The sequence below is a fragment of the Trachemys scripta genome, chromosome 2 (genome assembly GCF_013100865.1).
Source record: "Trachemys scripta elegans isolate TJP31775 chromosome 2, CAS_Tse_1.0, whole genome shotgun sequence".
Lineage (NCBI taxonomy): Eukaryota > Metazoa > Chordata > Testudines > Emydidae > Trachemys > Trachemys scripta.
In genome coordinates this window covers 65,586,549-65,606,274 of record NC_048299.1, presented here as the reverse complement: position 1 = coordinate 65,606,274, position 19,726 = coordinate 65,586,549, and the positions used below count along the sequence as shown (strand labels likewise).

The window sequence follows — 19,726 nt, the reverse complement described above, 5'->3', positions numbered from 1 at the left end:
AGGAGCTTAATTATGTTCATTCATTTATTCTATAATTATTCTAATTATGTTTGAATTTTCTTCTTTTGCTTTGTAGCTAGACTAACAGCTTCTGTCTCTTGTGTTTTTTCTAGGATCCAGAAACGTGAGTGATCTGGGCCCAAGTTCTTCTGGGCCCTCCCGTCCATGTGGCCAGCCAAGTTCCCCTGACCCCCTTCCCATATGTCCTGTAGTGGGGGCCCAGTGAGACTGTATCATTGCTCTGGGATATATCACGGGTGGGTGCTGACCAGAGGGTGCTAGAGCATAATGGTGAGATATGTTGATTCACTTGGGGAAGACACAGTGTAGTGTTCCAGTCCAGCCCCTAACTAATGTCCCTTTTGCTATGGTCCCTTTTTTAGATGCTCTGAGGCTGTGCATGGCCTCTGAGTCCACCCCCCAATGACGTAAGTGCCCTGGTAGAAGGTTTATGATGTGGTTGCTGTGCTAACAAGGGAATTTTGTCTTTCAGGTGGAGTTTTTATATAGGTTTTAGAAGTATTCAATACAGCTTATATACATTTTATTTTACAGTAAACTTGTGGGTCTTCAATGCTGCTTTTAGAGTTGGGGATTTGGGGTAAGGGGCTAGGTAGCGCTGAGACCAGATAAATATTGCCTTGAGTGCTCTTGGGCCTGCATGCAACTGGTAAGGGGATATCTTGACAAGTGACAGAGCCATGCTCTGGGCAGTCAGAGCTGTCACTGAGGAGTAGGGCCGGAGCATTGTGGAATTGCACTAAGGGACCAATTGCACCATTGCAGATACTATCCCAGCCCTTGTGGTCTACACTGGCACTACGGCGGAGCAGGGAGACACAGAGCTTATCGATGGTCAGAGGAAGAGCTGTACCTGTGATGCTGCGAATACTAGTTCCCATTGGAAGCATTTGTGTGGCTGCCAGGTGTATGAAATGCCTACTAGAAGGTTGTAATGGTAGTGGGAACATCAACATTCTCTAGTGCAAGCAATTCCCTTTTGAGCCACCTCCAACCTGTCTATGTATTACATGCCGAGGGAACAGAGCACAAGTCAGAAGGAGAGGAGAAGACCTGACAGCATAGAGATAGCATGAGCAGCATTTCCACACCATTGGCAAGGAGGGATGGATAGGGACGAGCAAGCTCAGGGAAGAAATGTGGGACAGAGAAGGAAGAGATGATTGAGAAAGAAGGGAGGAAAGAGGGAGACAGGAGGGAAGGGAAAGAGATGAAAAACAAGGGGAGTGGGGGTTAGAATGATCCTTGTTCAGGGAGAATTTCCCACATTTGGGAAGATGAAAAATATGTTGTTGGCTGATATTGTGATGACATTTTCAGGGAGATTATGACCTCAGAGACACATCATCTTTTCCTTCTCCTCCTCCTCCTATATGTGCTAGACTGCAAAGGTAAGTCAGCCAACCACCTTTCCTGCATCCATCTTATTATTATTTGTAGTAGTGATTACCTTGTAGTGCCCACATGTACCGGAGGGGTATCAGAAAAAGCTCAAGGAAGAAGGTCCCGTGCCCCAAAGAGTTTACAGTTGAGGCGATGGCCATGATAGGTAAGTGAGGAAGGAGCACATCCTGGAGAAGGGAGAGGAATGACCTGGGTAAGGAAAGATGTTTACATGGCTCTTTCATTTGGATACTGCATTCTTAATGGTTATACGAAGGTAACATCTGTACATTTTGCTTTTCATTACACATCAGATTTTTAATGCTCAGTTTAATTAGTGGAGGTACACAAATTAAAAGCCATGTAATTCAAATGTCACCTCACTAGACTGCATTATAGCCAAACTGTAGCAGTAGCAGATACAGACTAACTATATGCTTTACCCATATTGACCAACTCAGAGTGCAATAGCAGTAAACCAGTGCCCAGAACTAAAATATTTACTGAGACTGTGATGCATTATGCAATATTAACCTGTGCCCCACAATCGTTTGGCCTGATAGCCTGCAACACTTACATGTGTAAGTAGCTTTGCTCATATGAGTAGTCCTACAAAAGCCAAGTAGCCTACATTTTATAGTAATAACATTTTAACCAAGATTTAATGCATGGGCTCTGAGATGCAAACTGCTTAGCAAATATTATCTTGTTGGTGCCCTTTTACTGCTCTTTAATAAAGTGACCTGACATTTTTTTCTCACCATTTTAAGGTGTGGTTTTTCTCTGCTTTATTTTTATGTTTAAACACATCAGCAGGACCAGGTCTTGGCTTCTCTTATCTTGCTGGAGCACTGGAGATGCACAGGGATATCGCAGTAGGCTGGAACCTTAAGTCTTCTCATTCCTCTTCCACTCAATTTAGGGCTCAGAAAGCGGTAACTCAGTTTCAGTATATTGTGATGTCACTATTTCCCTGCAGTTCTTCCGCCCTCCAGCAGAAATAGGGAAGTCCATACCTTATACCTCTGATGTGGAAAAAATAAGCAGGGAAAAAAATGAGTCAATCTTCATACATCATAAAGACAGTTTAACACCTACCAGTGCCATGTGGACACTTATTCTGGTATAAGAGTGTCCACACAAGGATTTATACCAGTGTAACTATCCTTGTTTAATTATGCCACTGTAAGTAGTACAATTTTCCTGTGTAGACAAATCCTAAGAGTGTCCACCAGTGGGAAAGCACTGATTTAAATAAATTAATTTAAAAACTGATTTTAGTTAAACCTGACAACGTTTGTGCAGAACCAAGACTGTAAAAACTCTACCCGCTATTTAGTCTGGAGATGCCCCCACTTACATCAGGCCTTTTTGATGCCACCAATTTTTTGATCCTTCAGTTCAAAGTTTAAAATATGCAGAATGCAACACAACTATGCAGATAGCACCACAATCACAGAATCTGCAACCTTTTTTCATGTGTGTGTAATGCTGATCCTCACATGGGTGTCAGCAGTGGGGATCAAACCTGGGAACTCTGGAGCTAAATGCATGAGTTGCTAGTGCATGAGCTAAAAGACACCTCTCTATTAGCTGAGGCCAGTGATTCTCAGCCAATTAACCATTGTGAGCCACTATGCTGCTATGTGCACCGCCTCCACACAATATATATACTACTTGTATGGCCCTGAGGATGTCACATGGACTGAGTTGTGTGCTGATTGGGCCATGGGTGGAGAACCACTGGCCAAAGCTGTAGCAGGCTTATGAATCTCCAAGGGGCCTAGCTACCACCAGAGGGGGACAGCGTACCACTTCCAGCAAACAGGAGTTACATGTGCAATTATTTCATCTGCATTGTTAAGGCAGTACAGCATTTTAAGAGAATCTTGCTGTACATATTTCAGAAAGACACCACCTCCCTCACACAAATAGCCCCTGCAGCCTGAGAGCAATAGCTACGTCTGGGCAGGGAGAACACACACTGTGGTGTTACAATGGTTTTAATAAGGATTTGCTAGTATTGTAGCAGATGCTACTGACCACAAAATGGGGGAGTCCACGTATAACTTTTAAAATGATTTTTCCTACCTCAAACTAATCAGAGGCATTAGGTTCAATAAGGCATCTTAAACATATCACAGGCTTTTTACAATAGCAAAAATATTTTTTAACTCTCCTTTGACTAAAAAAAAATCAATGGAAGGAATTTTGTTTGACCAACCCACTGCCATCAGAAAATATCCCTGTCTTTCAGAAACCAAGTAGGATAATTACCTGCTTGGCAACAGGGAACTACAGGCAGCAGTGCTAATCGCCAAGTAGACACCTTAGGCCCGCAGCTGCTTGGCTCTACCACATTTAAAGGGCCAGCCCCCAAAAAGGCACTTTGGGGAAGAGTTCCTACAGCAGGGCAGACCTACATTTGGGAGTAAGAAATTGTTGACAAAGACATTGCCTTGCTGGTGGGTCTCTCCCCACTGTATTACAAGCATATATTGGGAAATTATGTCTGTGACTAGAAGTTATAGTGAAAACTATTTTGCAGTCTTACCTCTAACAAACACCAATTTGTACTCATACATACAAACACAGCGTGTATGTGTATTTGCTAGATAGAATGCTGTATGTTGTAGTTAGCTGTGCCACACTCAACACTTCTAGGTTCTTACACTATACCTATCATTGTAGTATCTGAGGACCTATGTACACACACTAGTTTCTATAGATAAATAGATTGAGGCAATGCTATACAAGGGGTTGTGATTTTTATACATATCATATCACATTACAGTAATATAAGCACAGGAGAGAGTTTAAGTGCTTCATAATACCATCTGCATGATTTCTCAGCCATTACATATTATAAGCAGAGCTGGCAGTGCCACCTATCGATAAGGTTGTCTGACACTTCCCATTATAAAACCTTCTTTTCACTTACAGCTTTAACTCTTTGAGTGGATTTTTTCCATGCTTCAGACTGATTTAATTTATTTATTTATTTTTAATTTTTGTTTGTTTCCAAGAATAAAAGACTAGGAAAAACACATTGTTTTGCCCATGTTAAACAAATTCTTATAACTGAGACACTCCTGTGCCCCCATGTTCTAAAGCAGGGATTAGGAATTTGGCGAGGCATTCACCCTGGTGTCAGATGTGTGCCTTATGCCATCCCTAGGCAAATCCTCCAAAATATGTCAAGTTATAAGCCCCTGGAAAAATCTCAGTTTACACATGCTCCATAGAGACTTTATTAGTGGTCGATAGCTAAATTCCCTGACAATTCCATCTGCAGTGAGCATGCTACATGCTGGAGCTGCAGTGGTTGAACAAGACTTTCTCTGCGCTTGCTGCTCTAGGAGTGTCAGGCCTAATAGCTGAGAACAGGGAAACTCTCCTGTGATTTCAGTGTTCCCCCTGCTGGTTCACAGGCAGTGTGGAGGAGTAGGACTGAAATGAAGAGAGTACAAAAGCTGGACCTGGGGCTGAGATGGGATGGAAAGAGTAGACTAAAACAAGGAATTGGTGGTGGGGGCAGGGCTGGCTCCAGCTTTTTTGCTGCCCCAAGCGGCGAAGCAGAAAAAAAAAAAAAAAAGAAAAAGGAAAAAAGAGGTAAAGCTGCAATTGGTGGCACTTCGGCAGCAGCTCTACTGCGCCACTTCATTCTTCGGTGGCAATTTGGTGGCGGGTCCTTCCCTCCGAGAGGGACTGAGGGACTCGCCGCCGAAGACCTGGACGTGCTGCCCTCCTTTCCATTGGCCGCCCCAAGCACCTGCTTCATTCGCTGGTGCCTGGAGCCAGCCCTGGGTCGGGTGGGAGTGGGGGGGATGATACTGGGACTGGCTAGGCAAGAAGACTGACTGGGAGCTAGGAGTGGGAGGAGACTGAGATCATTTGAGGAGCCAGGGATATGGGGAAATTGGGAATGGCTAGGCAAGGAGACATGGAGCCAGTGTTGGGGAAGACTGAGATTGGACAAAAAGCCAGGTGGGGATTAGAACAAGTTGCTTAGGTAGGAAACTGGAAGACAGGGCTGGGGAAAGATTGGGACTTGGATGGGGAGTCTGGGGGATTGGAGTGTGGGACAAGAAGCGTGGGGAGTAGAGACTCGGATGAGGAATTGAGAGACAGGGAGAGAAAGGACCAGCAAAAGGGATTAGATTTGGGAGGCACAGGCACAGAAGGGTCTATGCCCACTAGTTAATACTGCCCTGCAGAAACTGAAATGGAACCCAAGATCTCGGAGTCCCACCATTCCTCTGTTGTCAGCAAATATCTGTGAAATCCACTGGAAAAGCACGCATCTCATCCCCTTCTAGTGCTGCTTCACACAGAGGGTGACAACCTCCTATTAGTATCAGTTGTTCCCTTAGCTCAAGTGACAGAGGTCTGTGCTGTGGATCTAAAGGTTGCAACCCTGTTATGAGCCATGAAGGGGTCAATATGAAGCCACAGCATGGCAGTGTTGTTTTTTCAGTTTGCTTTTTTTAAAAGCTAGGAATTTACACACAAAAAACTACATTAAAAAACATAAGGTTGCAAAGTCAAACACTCAAAAATTAGGAAAAGGCCAGAATTAAGGTCGCCTGTGCAATGTTAATTCAGTCCCCTATGCATATGCATTATGGTAGTCTTAATTACATAAACACATACTGTTTTTCCACTTGAGACCTTAGGGTTGAGTTTTTACAGCTAAAATTATTGTCAATGGGAGATGCATGTTGAACATATAAAAGACAGTTACCTTTTCTGTAACTGGTGTTCTTTGAGATGTCTTGCTCATGCCTATTCCACAATAGGTGTGTGTGCTCGCCACATGCACTGGTGCCGGAAGTTTTTCCCCTAGCAGTACCCATAGGGGAGTGCCCTTAGCAACCCCTGGAGTGGGGTCTCCATGGCGTGGTATAAGGGGTGCTGCATGCGCCCCCCACCTTCAGTTCCTTCTTGTCAGACAACTCCGACAGAGGGGAAGGGGGGTGGGATGTGGAATAGACATGAGCAACACATCTCGAAGAACACCAGTTACGGAAAAGGTAACTGTCTTTTCTTCTTCGAGTGATTGCTCATGTGTATTCCACAATAGGTGATTCCAAGCTCTATCTGTTGGAGGCGGGTAGGAGTTCCCAAATTCTTGGGACGGAGCACAGCCCTGCTGAACCCAGCGTCCTCCCTGGTCTGGGAGACGATCGCATAATGAGAGGTGAACCTGTGAACTGAAGACCATGTAGCAGCCCTGCAAATGTCCTGAATGGGGACATGGGCTAAAAAGTCATCCAACAAAGCTTGCGCCCTAGTGAGTGTGCCCTCACAATTGATGGCTAGGGGATTCCCGCCAGGTCATAACAGGTACGGATGCACGAGGTGATCCAGTTGGAGAGCCACTGAGTGGAGATCGGCTGACCACTCATGCATTCAACCAAGGCAATGAACAGCTGTAAAGACTTCCTGAATGGCTTAGTCCACTCCAGGTAAAAAGCCAGAGCCCGTCTCACATCCAGCGAGTGGAGGCGGCGCTCCTCACTGGATGCATGGGGCATGAGGCAGAGGACCAGCAGGAAAATGTCCTGACCCATGTGGTAGGCGGAGACCACCTTCGGGAGGAACGAAGGGTGTGGGCAGAGCTGGACCTTATCCTTTTGGAACACCGTATATGGGGGCTCGGAGGTCAGGGCCCTGAGTTCTGAGACCCGCCTAGCCAACGTGATCGCTACCAGGAAGGCTACCTTCCATGAGAGTTGCGACCAGGAGCACGTAGCTAGCAGCTCAAATGGGGGACCCGTCAGCTGGGCCAGCACCAAGTTCAGGTCCCACTGCGGGATTGGTGGCCTAAAATACGGGAAGAGATGATCCAATCCCTTAAGGAATTGGCCAGTCATGGCATGGGAGAATACCATGTGCCCCTGCACCGGCAGGTAGAAGGCTGATATGGCTGCCAAGTGCACCTTGACAGATGAGGGTGCCAAGCCCTGGGCTCTAAGGTGAAGGAGGTAGTCCAAAATGAGCTGGATTGGTGCAGCCATGGGGGAGACGCCCCACTCAGCTGCCGTGAGGTGGAGTGCTGCTAGGTTGGGGTGGAGGAAGTGGCCCTGGTCCTGGGAGATCAGGTCCAGGTGGGATGGTAACGGCCATGGTGGGGCAACCGCCAGGCTCGTGAAGGTCCCGTACCAATGCTGCCTTGGCCATGCCGGGGCAATCAGGAGGACTGTCCGTCTTTATCTTTTCCAGGACCTTGCCAATGAGTAGGAACCGGGGTAGGCATAGAGCAACTGGCCTGACCAGGATAGGAGGAAGGCATCAGGGATAGCACCCCATCCCAGCCCCCCTGGATCAGAACCGGGGACAGCGACAGTTCCTTTGAGTTGCAAACAGGTTCACCTGGGGAGTTCCCCACTCTTGGAAAAGTCTGTGCACCATCTATGGGTGAAGAGATCACTCGTGCTGAGAGGAAAAGTCCCTGCTCAAGTGATCCGCCCACGAATTCTGGACACCCAGTAGGTGGTAGTCCTGTAGGCAAATGTCGTGAGCTATACAGAAGTCTCACAGCTGGGGGGTTCCAGGCAGAGGGCAGATGATGGGGCACCGCCTTGACTATTGATGTAAAACATCGAGGCCGTGTTGTTCGTGAAAACCCTGACCATACAGCCCTCCAGGTGCGAGCGGAAGGCCACGCACACCAGCCAGACCACCCTGAGCTCCTTGATGTTTATGTGGAGGGCCAGGTCCTGTACTGACCACAGCCCTTGGGTCTGAACATCTCCCATATGGGCTCCCCACCCCAGGTCCGACATGTCAGACACCAGTTCCATCGATGGTGGCCTGCCTCTGAACAGGACCCCGCAGAGCATGTTCCCTGGGGGGGGGGGGGGACCACCATCGAAGGGAGGCGATCACCGGTTCGGGCACAGTGAGGACCTTGTCCATCTTGTCTCGGGCCTGGGAGAACATGAGGCTAACCAGAGGGGTCTCATCCTGAGTCTGGCGTGACAAACCACATATGTGCACGCCAACATGTGACCCAAGAGCTGGAGCCACGCTCTGGCTGTTGTCACTGGAAACCTCATGACTGCGTTGATGAGCCCTTTTAGGGTCTCAAACTTGTCCGGTGGGAGGGAGGTTCTGGCCGATGTGGCGTCCAGGACTGCCCCGATAAACTCTGTGCGTTGAACTAGGACTAATGTGGACTTGGTGTCATTTACCAACAGGCCCAAAGTGGCGCACGTGGACAGAGGAGTGCCACTTGATCCTGTACCTGCGAACAGGAGCTGTCCTTGACCAGCCAGGCATCCAGATAGGGGAAAATCTGGACCCCATGGTGCCTGAAGTAGGCCACCTCCACAGACATACACTTTGTAAATACCCTGCAGGCAGTGGACAGGCCAAATGGGAGGACCGTAAATTGGTAGCGTTCCTGTCCAACTGTGTAATGGAGGAAGTGTCTGTGTCCCTCGAACATATGGATGTGGAAGTACGCGTCCTGCAGATTGAGGGTAGCGTACCAGTCCCCGGGATCCAGGGAGGGAATGATGGAGACCATGCGGAACTTGAGCTTCACCATGTACTGGTTCAGGCCTCGCAGGTCCAGGATGGGCTGAGCCCCCCTTTGGCCTTCGGGTAAGGAAACAGAGGGAGTAGTACCCCTTGCGTTTGAACTCCGCTGGCACCACTTCCACCGCTCCTAGGCCCAGGAGCTGCCCCACCTCCTGCTTGAGCAGGGCCTCGTGAGAGGCGTCTCCCAGGAGGAATGGGGGTGGAGGGTGGTTGGGCGGAGTAGAGGTAAACTGGAGGGTGTAGCCCCAGGAGATGGTGCTGAGGACCCATTGGTCCGAGGTCAGCCGCGACCACTCAGACAGAAAAGCACACAACCAGTTGGAGAAGGGAAGCTTTATTGAGGGTGGATCCCTGATGTGAACTGGTAGGTTGATCCTGGGCGTACAGTCAAAACTGCCGTTTCCCTGCCTGTTTGCCCTTGAAGGACCCAGGCTGGGGGGCAGGCCAAGAATGCCTCTGCAGGTGTTTCTTATAGTCCCACGACTTCTTATAAGGGGGCTCATATTTAGAGTGGGTGGCCTAGGCAGGAGCCTGCTGCGGCTTAAACTTAGGTCTAGCCGGAGCTGGAACATAGAGGCCAAGAGTCTTAAGCATCGTGCAGGAGTCTTTCAGACCATGCAGTTTTATGTCCGTCAGTTCTGCAAACAGAGCTTTGCCATCAAACGGGAGGTCTTGCAAGGAAGTCTGTGCCTCACTAGACAGCCCAGACAGCAAGAGCCACGATGCCCTTCTCATGGGCACCACGGAGACCATGGACCGTGTTGCCATGTCCGCCACATCCGACGCTGCCTGCAGGGTTTCCCTAGCAGCCACTGTACCCTCCTCCACCAGAGCTTTGAACTCCTTCCTGTCATGTTCCTGGAGGGAGTCCTTGAACTTGGGCAGAGAGTCCCACAGACTGAACTCATACTGGCCCAGAAGAGCCTGATGGTTCGCCACCCGTAACTGGAAGCTCGAGGATGAATAAATTTTTCTGCCAAAGGAATTCAGCCTCCTTGAATCTTTATTTTTCGGAGTGGGGGCTAGTTGGCCCTGCCGCTCCCTGTGGTTGACTGACTCAACCACCAGGGAGTTAGGGGCAGGATGGTTGTACAAATATTCATGCCCCTTGGCGGGCACAAAATACTTGTGTTCTGCTCTCTTAGAGTTGGGGGGCAATGAGGCCGGGGTTTGCCACAAGGCATTTGAAATTTTTGCCACCCCTGCCAGGTACCGAGGTGGACAGGACGTTAAACAGGGAGTCCGAGGGCTCCTCCACCTTCTCTGCCTGAAGGTTGAGGTTTGATGCCACCCTTTTCAATAGTTCCTGGTGGGCTTTAGAGTCCTCCTGCGGGATGGAGGGAGGAGGGGCCCCAATCACCTCATGCGGGGACGGGGAGGAGGCAGGTACAGTACTTTGCATGTCCACTGGCACCAGAAGATCCGCACCTGTTCTCTCTCTGGGTATGGCACCGAAGATGCACGTCCCACCAACTCCTTTCTCGAAGGCTGGGAGAGGGAGGCCGGGAGAGGGAGGCCGATGGCCGTTCCAAGGCTCCAGCCATCGAACGAGCCCCCACCAGGGGCTGCGTCGGGGGCCACAGTGCCCACTGGAACCACTGTGCCAGTCACAGGGCCCGGTACCACTGCACCTGCTGTGGCACCGGCGGAGTAGGCTGTTTGGCCTGGCTGGCCTGACCCATCAATGGACGACTATGAAGGGAGGCTAGGCTGACATAAGACCTGCCGCTGTCCCTGGACGGGAAGGAGCGGCGTTGCCGGGAGTGGTGCTAACCACAAGACCGTGATCTCAACATGGAGGAACGGTACCGCCGGTAGCGGCTCATCCACAATCGGCTCCAGAGGGCGGATCTGCGATGGTTAGGCACCGACGATCGATGCCCGGGAGTGGTGCTGTGGCAAGGTCTTGGAGCGAGACAACGAACGGGAACGGCGTCAATGTTCCATCACAACTGGCTACAATAGCTCCTCTGAAATGAGGACCTTTGGCATTGTCTGCCTCAGTCCCACGGGTGTCTGCTCCTCGAGGCAGAACGGTGCCTGGAGTCTCTGTCCGTTGGAACCCAGCCAGACAACCTGGTGGGGGTCGACGGCAACCTGCATGAACTATGCACGGGATGGTCGCTGAGTGGCGAATGGTGTCAGGAACATTCCCTTGACAGTGACCGGTACCAAGGGAGGGGCGACTGCGGAGATCCCAGTGGCGGGTTGCCCCTGGACCATGGGCCCAACATTGGCGGTGCTCCTGGTACCGGCATGGAGATAACGTCCTGGGCCGCGTGCAAGGCCTCTGGCGTGGAGGGCATCCAGACATCCGGGGAAGCCTGCTCTGCATGGGCTGGGCTACTCCACTCGACCTGAGTCGGAGGCCTAGAGGCCGATGAGGACCAAGGACTGCCCAACATGGATCTAGCCCAGGTGTAGACAACTTATGGCACATGTGCCAAAGGCGGCACGTGAGCTGATTTTCAGTGGCACTCACACTGCCCGGCTACTGGCCACCGGTCTGGGGGGACTCTGCATTTTAATTTAATTTTAAATGAAGTTTCTTAAACATTTTAAAAACCTTATTTACTTTACATACAACAATAGTTTAGTTATATATTATAGACTTCTAGAAAGAGACCTTCTAAAACGTTAAAATGTATTACTGGCATGCAAAACCTTAAATTAGAGTGAATAAATGAAGACTCGGCACACCACTTCTGAAAGGTTGCCGATCCCTCGTGTAGCCTCTCCCCCGGTCTTGCTCCGGTGCCGCAGCGGAGGAGGCCTCTTCTTAGCTTTCTTGGCATGTTCCGCAGACAGGGAGCGGTGCCGACTGGTAGATGGCACTAGGGGGTCACTGCACATCGATACTGCGGTACCTGGTATCAACTCAGAGCAGTGCGCCGAAGTCAGGGTAAACACTGACTCCATCAGGATGGCCTGGAGCCTAATGTCTCTCTCTCTCTTGGTCTGAGGCTTGAACGACTTACAAATCCTGCAGCGATCGCTGAGATGAGTTTCACCCAAAAAGCGTAAACAGTCAGTGTGCAGATCATTCACTGGCATCAGTCACCTACAAGTGTCGCACAACTTAAACCTGGGCATGGGGCATACCCCGGCATGGGTGCATAAACTAAACTACTAACTGCAGGTCACATACACTGAACGAACAAAAGATCTGGGGACAAGCTACAGCAAAGCTGGAGCAGAGCAGTTCCGAAACACCTTCACTGGCGGCAAGAAGAAACTGAGGGTGGGGGGAGCGTGCAGCACCCCTTATACCATGCCATAGAGGCGCTACTCCAGGGGTTGCTGGGGTGCTCCCCTACGGGTACTGCTAGGGGAAGAACTTCCGACACTGGTGCACGTGGTGAGCATGCACATCTATTGTAGAATACATATGAGCAATCACGCAAAGGAAAAAGTGCTATTTACATATATTTCTTTGACGCTAGAAGTCTCAAATTAGGCATCCAAAATTACTTTGATTTCTCTGTGCTTCCCTTCCACATCTGTAGAATGGGGATAGTGCCCTATTACCAGGGTGTTGTGAAAATAGTTTGTGAAGCATTCAGCTACAATAGTGATGAGACCCATACAAAAGCCCATGAAGAAATTAATAATTCTGTATTCAGAGAAGTGTTTTAATAGTGTGCTGTAAATAAGGAGTGGGATCATATACATTGGACAAGGATAAAACAAAACACTGAATAAGCTGCTTACTCAGTGTGAGTGCTGTTCAGTCTGTGCCCTGAATTCTGGCATTTCCTAACTTTTGAGTGCTTGGCTTTGCAACCTTAGTTAGTAATTTTATATACACCATGTGCATTCAGCTTAAATCTTCCAGCTTCTTGGACATAAACATGAATATAAAGTAATGCTAATAATTTTGAGATTAAAAGAGGGCATGCATGAAGGCTAGATTATTGTAGTTGTATTGGATATTAAAAGAGGATTTTAATAACATTCAACTCCTTTTGCAGAATGACATGGGAACCAAATTTACAAAGTACCTCAAAAACAGCTGACTTTGAACTCTACAGACATGAGGAAAATCAGGGTGAGAAGGTCGGTTTTGTGCCCAGGAAAGTAGATTCTGGGGATATTCCAGTTCTTTGTTCAATATGTCAACAAACAATATACCCACATCAACTTTTTTATCATAAAAAAGAGCACAAAGCCCTAGCTCTACTGGGTTATCATCGTCCATGGATTGAAACGGACACCAACAAACTTTTACTTCAGAGACAGCAATTAATTTCAAGACTGATCAAGTTTTCTAAATACACTGAAAGAGACAAACAGAAGATTGATTGTTCGTTAGAGCTACTTAAGAATAAATCAAAGGGCACCTCATATTTTAGCGTTGATAATATTGTTGACAGTTCTGGATACCTCAAGAAAGTAAGCAATTCTCTAATAAAAGCATTAGCAATTTGCCAAGACAAAAATTCAACATGGCGAGCAGATATGGAAGATACATTCATTGTGCTAGATAATTATGGAAATAGGTCAGATACATGTTTTTTGGGCTTATTCGATGGATATCATGGTGTATTTGCTGCTGAGACAGTTTCAGCAGAGTTTCCACTTTTATTTCTTGACCAACTGTCTCAGACTGATTCCTCTTACAAAGTGAGTGGAAATGAGGAACAGATCCTAGATTCTTTTGTCACAGTAATCAAGGAAAATTACAGGGATCAGGAGAAGGTTTTCTCTGGTAAAACAGACAGTGATAAGAAAACCAAGCCAAACACTTATGAATGGATTCACAAAGCATATGCGAAGTCCTTTTGGAGAATGGACAGACTTCTACGACTTGGAAGGAATGAGGTTTCCAAAGTTCGCTGGAGTAGCTGTACAGCTGTTACCTGTTTAGTGGAAAGAATCAGTAATGAAAAGGAAAAGAGCATCAAGGAACAAGAGAAGACAATGCTGCTTGAAAACACTACTACTAATTCAGCAAATCCATCCGAAAGCAGTACTGGGATACTGCATATTGCTAACATTGGTATGTAAGTTATTGATTTACAGAATGGTTGTTTTTTGGGGCTGGGGGAGTTGGGCATTTTTTTGGTGCTCTCCCTCCTCCCCCAATTACAATGGGGAAAAAAATCTAAGCCAAGTTTAGTGGTAAGAGGTTTTAGTTGACATTCTGGAGGGTACAAGATGAAACCCTGTGCAATGGATGCTAATGTCAGACAATAAGTATCAAGCTTATTCTATAAGACAGTTCATCCATATATCTGATAGTATGTTTGACTTACAGCTGTAAATTAAGCGAACATTTAGAGTCACTGGTATAATTACAAGACTTTGAGGGATGCAGGAAAAGTGACCAGCATAAAAAGGTGGAAGAAACAGTTAAGGAAGGAAAACTGAAGGTTTAGTGTGGGATATGGCACAAAAATCAGAAGTCTTCCCTTTCTCCAAGTCTCATTCATTTTAACTTTGGTAAAAACTTAAGCCAAACGTGGGTCAAACTTAAGAAGAGACATATATGCAATGTCTACACTAGGGAATTTTACCCCCCTCAAACCGCAACAAAACACTGGCATTAGTAGCAGCTCAGGTGCATGGGCGTAGATAAGGATCTGACTGCTTCTGCTGTTTATAGTACTGTGTCAAAGGCAACAGAGTAATCTCCTCTTTTATTCTGTTGTTACATGGGGAGGAGAGCTAGTGCTACTCTTGAAATATAATGTTCAAGGGTAATTTATGGAGATTCTTTTCCCCTTTGGGAGTATTTTAGGTGGAAACTCTGCTCAGATCTGATTCTGTTTTCAATAGACTCCTGCTTTTACCTGGTTATAGCTGCAATAGCCACAATTAAGGACAATGACAATAGGGAATATTACCAATAAATTCTCACCACGCTGTCCAGTTCAGATGCACAGTGGTAGCCCTACTCTAGACAAGGTACTGTTAGCTTTCACTAATTATCTCTGTTCATTAAATCTCCCTGGGGAATTTTTGGGGTAAAATTCATTAGTGTACACAAGGTCCTTGTGGGATTTGAAGCAAAGTATTCAACTGCTTTGCAGATGTGTCACAGGTCTCAAAACAGAACAAAAGTAGGATCATTCCCAAATTCTACAGCTGAGTAGAAAGACCCAGAAACAAAAAAGTGTCTTTTGGCATGGAAATAATCTCTGATCATTAAATTTTGAGACTTTGTAGTACTAGTGCCTTATGATTAACAACATCTAAAGACATCACTCTCCATTGCACCAAACAAATATCTGACAATGGCCGGTTAGACAAGCTTGTACAATTATTAGGAGCATTTTAAGTGCTCCTATCCCACTAGTACTTGGAAACCAGCTGTGAGACTATGAATTGCACTTAATCTGGGAGAAATGGAAACTCCATTCAAACCAATTTGTTTGGGTCATTGGTTACTGTTAGCCCAGAAAATGTTGGAACCCATTTGTCACTTCCTGTAGTAAGGGAAAGCCTGTATAGTTCAATGGGACGGTAACATGGTCCAAATGCAGCAAGTTTGGGATGATTCCTCAGCCCCCTCATATCTAAAATGCTCTGCCCTATGCCCCAATCCCAACCTAAGCTTTACCTTAGGCTCTATTAATCACATGGTCCAGGTCAAACATAGGTAATGAAGTAGGGCTTGGAGTCATTTTGATATACTTTGTTTTGTTTTTTTTTAAAATCCTTTTGAAAAGATTGGCCCAAACACAATCCATCATTTGATATTTTATTCAATTATATTGAATAAAAATGAAGTCTAACTACCCAATGAACGATTTGTTTTAAATGCATTAGATTCATACACCATTAAGATGAAGCTTGATTCCCCCTGCCCTTCCCCTCTCCCCCATGCCAAGGGAGAGCTGGTGCATCATCTTACAAGTGCTAGGTTCAATTTTAGAGTAGCAGACAAGAAAATGTGGTAGTTTTCAGTTTAGCCTTAAGAGACAAGACAGTTGGGTTGCTTCTGAGAATTATTACATGGTGGTTTTATGACCCTTTTCTGCAATAAAGATAGAGAGAGAGAGATTGTCAGTCTGGTCTGTGAGATTAGCAAAAATCATTCTAGAACTCACTCAGTCTCACTCAATTTTAGTATAATGTAGCATCTCTGCATTATACTATGATCTGCCACTAGAAGCTTCTTATACTTGTGTCCCCATAAGTATGGTTCAGTCTAATATAATCACCAAGACCTCTGCTTGTTATGGGAAAGGTTCCTTTAGCATAAAACCAACCCATGCAAACCACTGTATGGTAGAGGGTAAGGGGGGAAGTATCCAAAAGGGAACCTCATTTAACATATCACACCTAGAAATCATAATTAACAAATCATGCTAATAGTCTAACTCGAAATCACGTGCTTCTAGTGTGCACATGCAAAAACTTAACACCAAACTCATACTTTCACTATTTACATATATTTGGTCCATGCATACATTTGCAGTCACCCAGTAATTGCTGAGGTCAGCACACAAAGGCTTTATAGGAGTGTTTTAGGAATTGGGTATGCAGTGTTTCTTGATACATGAAAGGGGAACTAGAGTTTTTGAAGCATATGGTGAGCAACTGAAATGGAATGCCTGCAGATCTGTGGAGTAGGGAGAGAGAATATTGTAGATGGCAGGGGACCATCTAAACTGTTTTCATTTTCCCCACATTAAATCACCCACCCAGCTCTTGGAGACATCTGTAGACTCCATGCCCCAATTCCTGGTTTGGCAAATTTCCTTTGGTTCATCAGAGTGGGACTCTCACCTGCCTTCATTGGACTTGCATAGGTGTAACTGATTTGAATTTAGCAAACAAATTTGTTGACACAAAGAATAGAATCCATCTCACTACTGGCTCTGCAATGCTAACAAGAAAAAAAAAGTAAACAGTAAAAAAAAAAGTTATGTCTCGTAAGCAAGAACCTAGGTCTCCAAATCCACAAAGGGACCACTCTTGTACAAGATAATGCCTTTTTTACACTTTTCAGAGTAGAATTGTCTCAGACACTGCCAGAGACACAGGACATCTGGGAAAGAGCTACTCAAAAACTTTCAACCTGATCCTAGGCACTGTTGCTGGAATCTTTTCCTCCCTTTATAGGTGGGTTGAGGATGACATTAGGAGCTCCAAACAATTTATCCATTCCCTTCTTTAGGGGATGCGTGCCCCTAATACTGCTTCCAGTTCTGGTGTATATTTGTAAGCAGGACCAAATACCTGCAGTAGACACCCAACAAGCTGTAACTAGATAAACACCTCCCAGCCTCACTTATTCTAACTTCTGGGTCTTCCTAGGCTGCAGCAGGAAAGGTGAAAAAACTCAACCTGCCAGGGCCAATCTAGCAGCAAGGGGAAAATACCTTCTGAGGCCCAGAAACCTGTACCTACTCTATCTCAAAACAAGAGGGAAGGAACCATTTCTGCCATATGCAGTATGCCATTCCAGGCAGAGGAAAGAACTGAAGACCCACCGCCCTCTGGCTGTGCCACAGTCAGTGGTCTTCTACTGCATTCTTCAATTCAGGAAATCCACTATGGAGTCCCTCTCCGTAAAACCCACTAAGAGGTGAAACGCCATTCTTAGAAGGACCCAAGCATTTTCTTTCCCCTGCTGGCTCAGACAAAGGTTCTCCACCTCAGGCTGCAGAGGACTTTTAATCCTCAGAATAGATTAATGCTGTTGTCAAATTAGTTGATATAGCATGGAATTGGTCAATTTAATGGCATTTCATATGAGGTTACAACAGCTCATCATGCAACTTCAGAAAAAATTTAAGACTACCTTATTCCTGAGAACAACCCGTTATAGCTGACATGTCCTAATTTGCGCTTTGTTACCATGTGCACCTTGTATTGAGACTTAAGCATTTTCCATTTCAAAGATCATACCAGCATAAGTCTTTTGGATCTTGCAAAAGCACGTACTTTTTAAATAAGCAATTCATTGTAATTGAGGAGCTACTTTGTCTACAGCATGGTGACAGGAAAACTAAGCAGAATATTTTAATGTAAGTGGCAATACATAATATACATAATCAGTTATAGCTATCCCATGGCTTAGATTACAACCACCACTGCAGTATCTGATCATGGTATAAATTACAAATGAAAACCAAGTCACAAAAAATTAATGTATGTTTCTCTTCTTTACAAGAGACACAAGTACTAATATTTAGACCCTATATTTGTGAAAGACTACAGACTACACTGTGAAAGACTAACTAAAAAGCACATTCTGACTGGAACCAGGAGAAATGCTAAACTGTTTATTTTCTTTCCTGTACATTCACTTTCTTTCTGGAACTATACAAGATTTAAAAAATGTATACATTTTAAATAGCTACTTAAGAAAGGTGCTTAAGCCTTTAGGCCAACACTATCTGCAAGCACTGAACTATGTTTGAAATTCATTATCTAATCTGCTGGAATTTACACAGGATTAGATTCTTAGTCTGATATTTTGAATTTCAATTACAACCCATCAAAAGTTTTGAAATACAATGCTACAGTGACATTTTAGAAAGTACAGATACTCCTTCAATCAGCAAAGATTTGTGAGACCAGTGACAAGCAGAACAGCATAAGGATGGATGTCAGCATGCAAATGTGTCAAAAGCTAAGTAAAAGGGACAATACAAGATTTCACCTGTCAAAATGGCTCATTACTGTGAATAACCTAATAGTGTTTAGTAAAAAAAATTCAGTCACACTATGAAATGCAAAATGTACTTATTTTATTTTAGGTAATATACACGCAGTCTTATGCAAAAATGGAAAAAGCTACTGCCTTACCAAAGAACACAGCACTTCTAATTCAAAGGAAAGAGACCGTATACTTCAGAATGGTGGAAACATCAGCACAAATGAACCAAAAGGACTAGTTGAAGGGCTCATCAGAGCTACTCGTGGCCTTGGACATCATGGAGATCCAAAGTTGAAAAAATCTGTTATTCCTGTACCACATACCATATCTGTCCCTACAGATGATTCATGTCAATTCCTTATTTTAGCTTCTAATGGGCTTTGGGAAGTTCTGGATAAAAATGAAGTGGTTATATTAACTCTAAGAATGTTCACCTCTTATTTGGAAATGTATGCCCAGCGAGAAGAGATTTCTATGCACAAATATCAGTATTCAGTAGTTCCCTATGAAGACTATTTATGTAGTTCAATGGATATTAATGACTTAGAAGACAGAATCCAATTATGGTATTTTAATAAAGAGGCTTTCCTCCAGAATCAACATGAAGGCAGTCTGAAACAAAATAATAAAAAATCATGCTCATGTAACAGAAGAGATTCACAAAATGAAAACAGGATGCAGCCAGGCTCTAACAAAGAGAGTTCTGAAGAAGTGCAGCAGTTAGACGATCACGTAAAACAAGCGGATACCAAAGCTTGTCTGTCTAATAATCACGGAACATGTTCACAACACACAGAGATAATCCAGTCAGCCTCTGGCAGTCAAGAAGGTTCTAAAGAATTGAAACAGTTTGATGATGATACAAAAGCATATCGGTCTAATAATCGTGGATCACATTCACAAATTGCCAGCAAAGGAGAAATTAATTCGGCAACATTCTATGACAGTGCAGCAAATTACATTAGTAAACAACTGGTAAAAACTGCATTAGCAGCAGGTTCTCGAGATAATATTACTATTTTGGTTGCACTTCTAAATGGATGTGATAAGATACCCAATTATATTGAAAATGTGTAATGTGCTTACCGGACAGAGTACCAAAGTGTGTACAATATACCCTAGATTTAGGCAAGTCAAGTTACATGAGTCTTAAAGTGTCAT

The 19,726-nt window shown here is 45.4% G+C and overlaps 1 protein-coding gene across 1 annotated transcript; it reads left to right on the top strand.

The window, feature by feature from the left end:
• The first annotated feature begins 116 nt into the window (after window positions 1–116).
• Window positions 117–19,708, top strand: PP2D1 (protein phosphatase 2C like domain containing 1). Its single transcript, XM_034760757.1, has 4 exons — window positions 117–291; window positions 1,342–1,412; window positions 12,924–13,951; window positions 18,666–19,708. The coding sequence occupies exons 1-4, from the start codon at window positions 289–291 to the stop codon at window positions 19,640–19,642; spliced, it is 2,079 nt and encodes a 692-aa protein (XP_034616648.1). The 5' UTR covers window positions 117–288; the 3' UTR covers window positions 19,643–19,708.
• The last annotated feature ends 18 nt before the right edge of the window (window positions 19,709–19,726 follow it).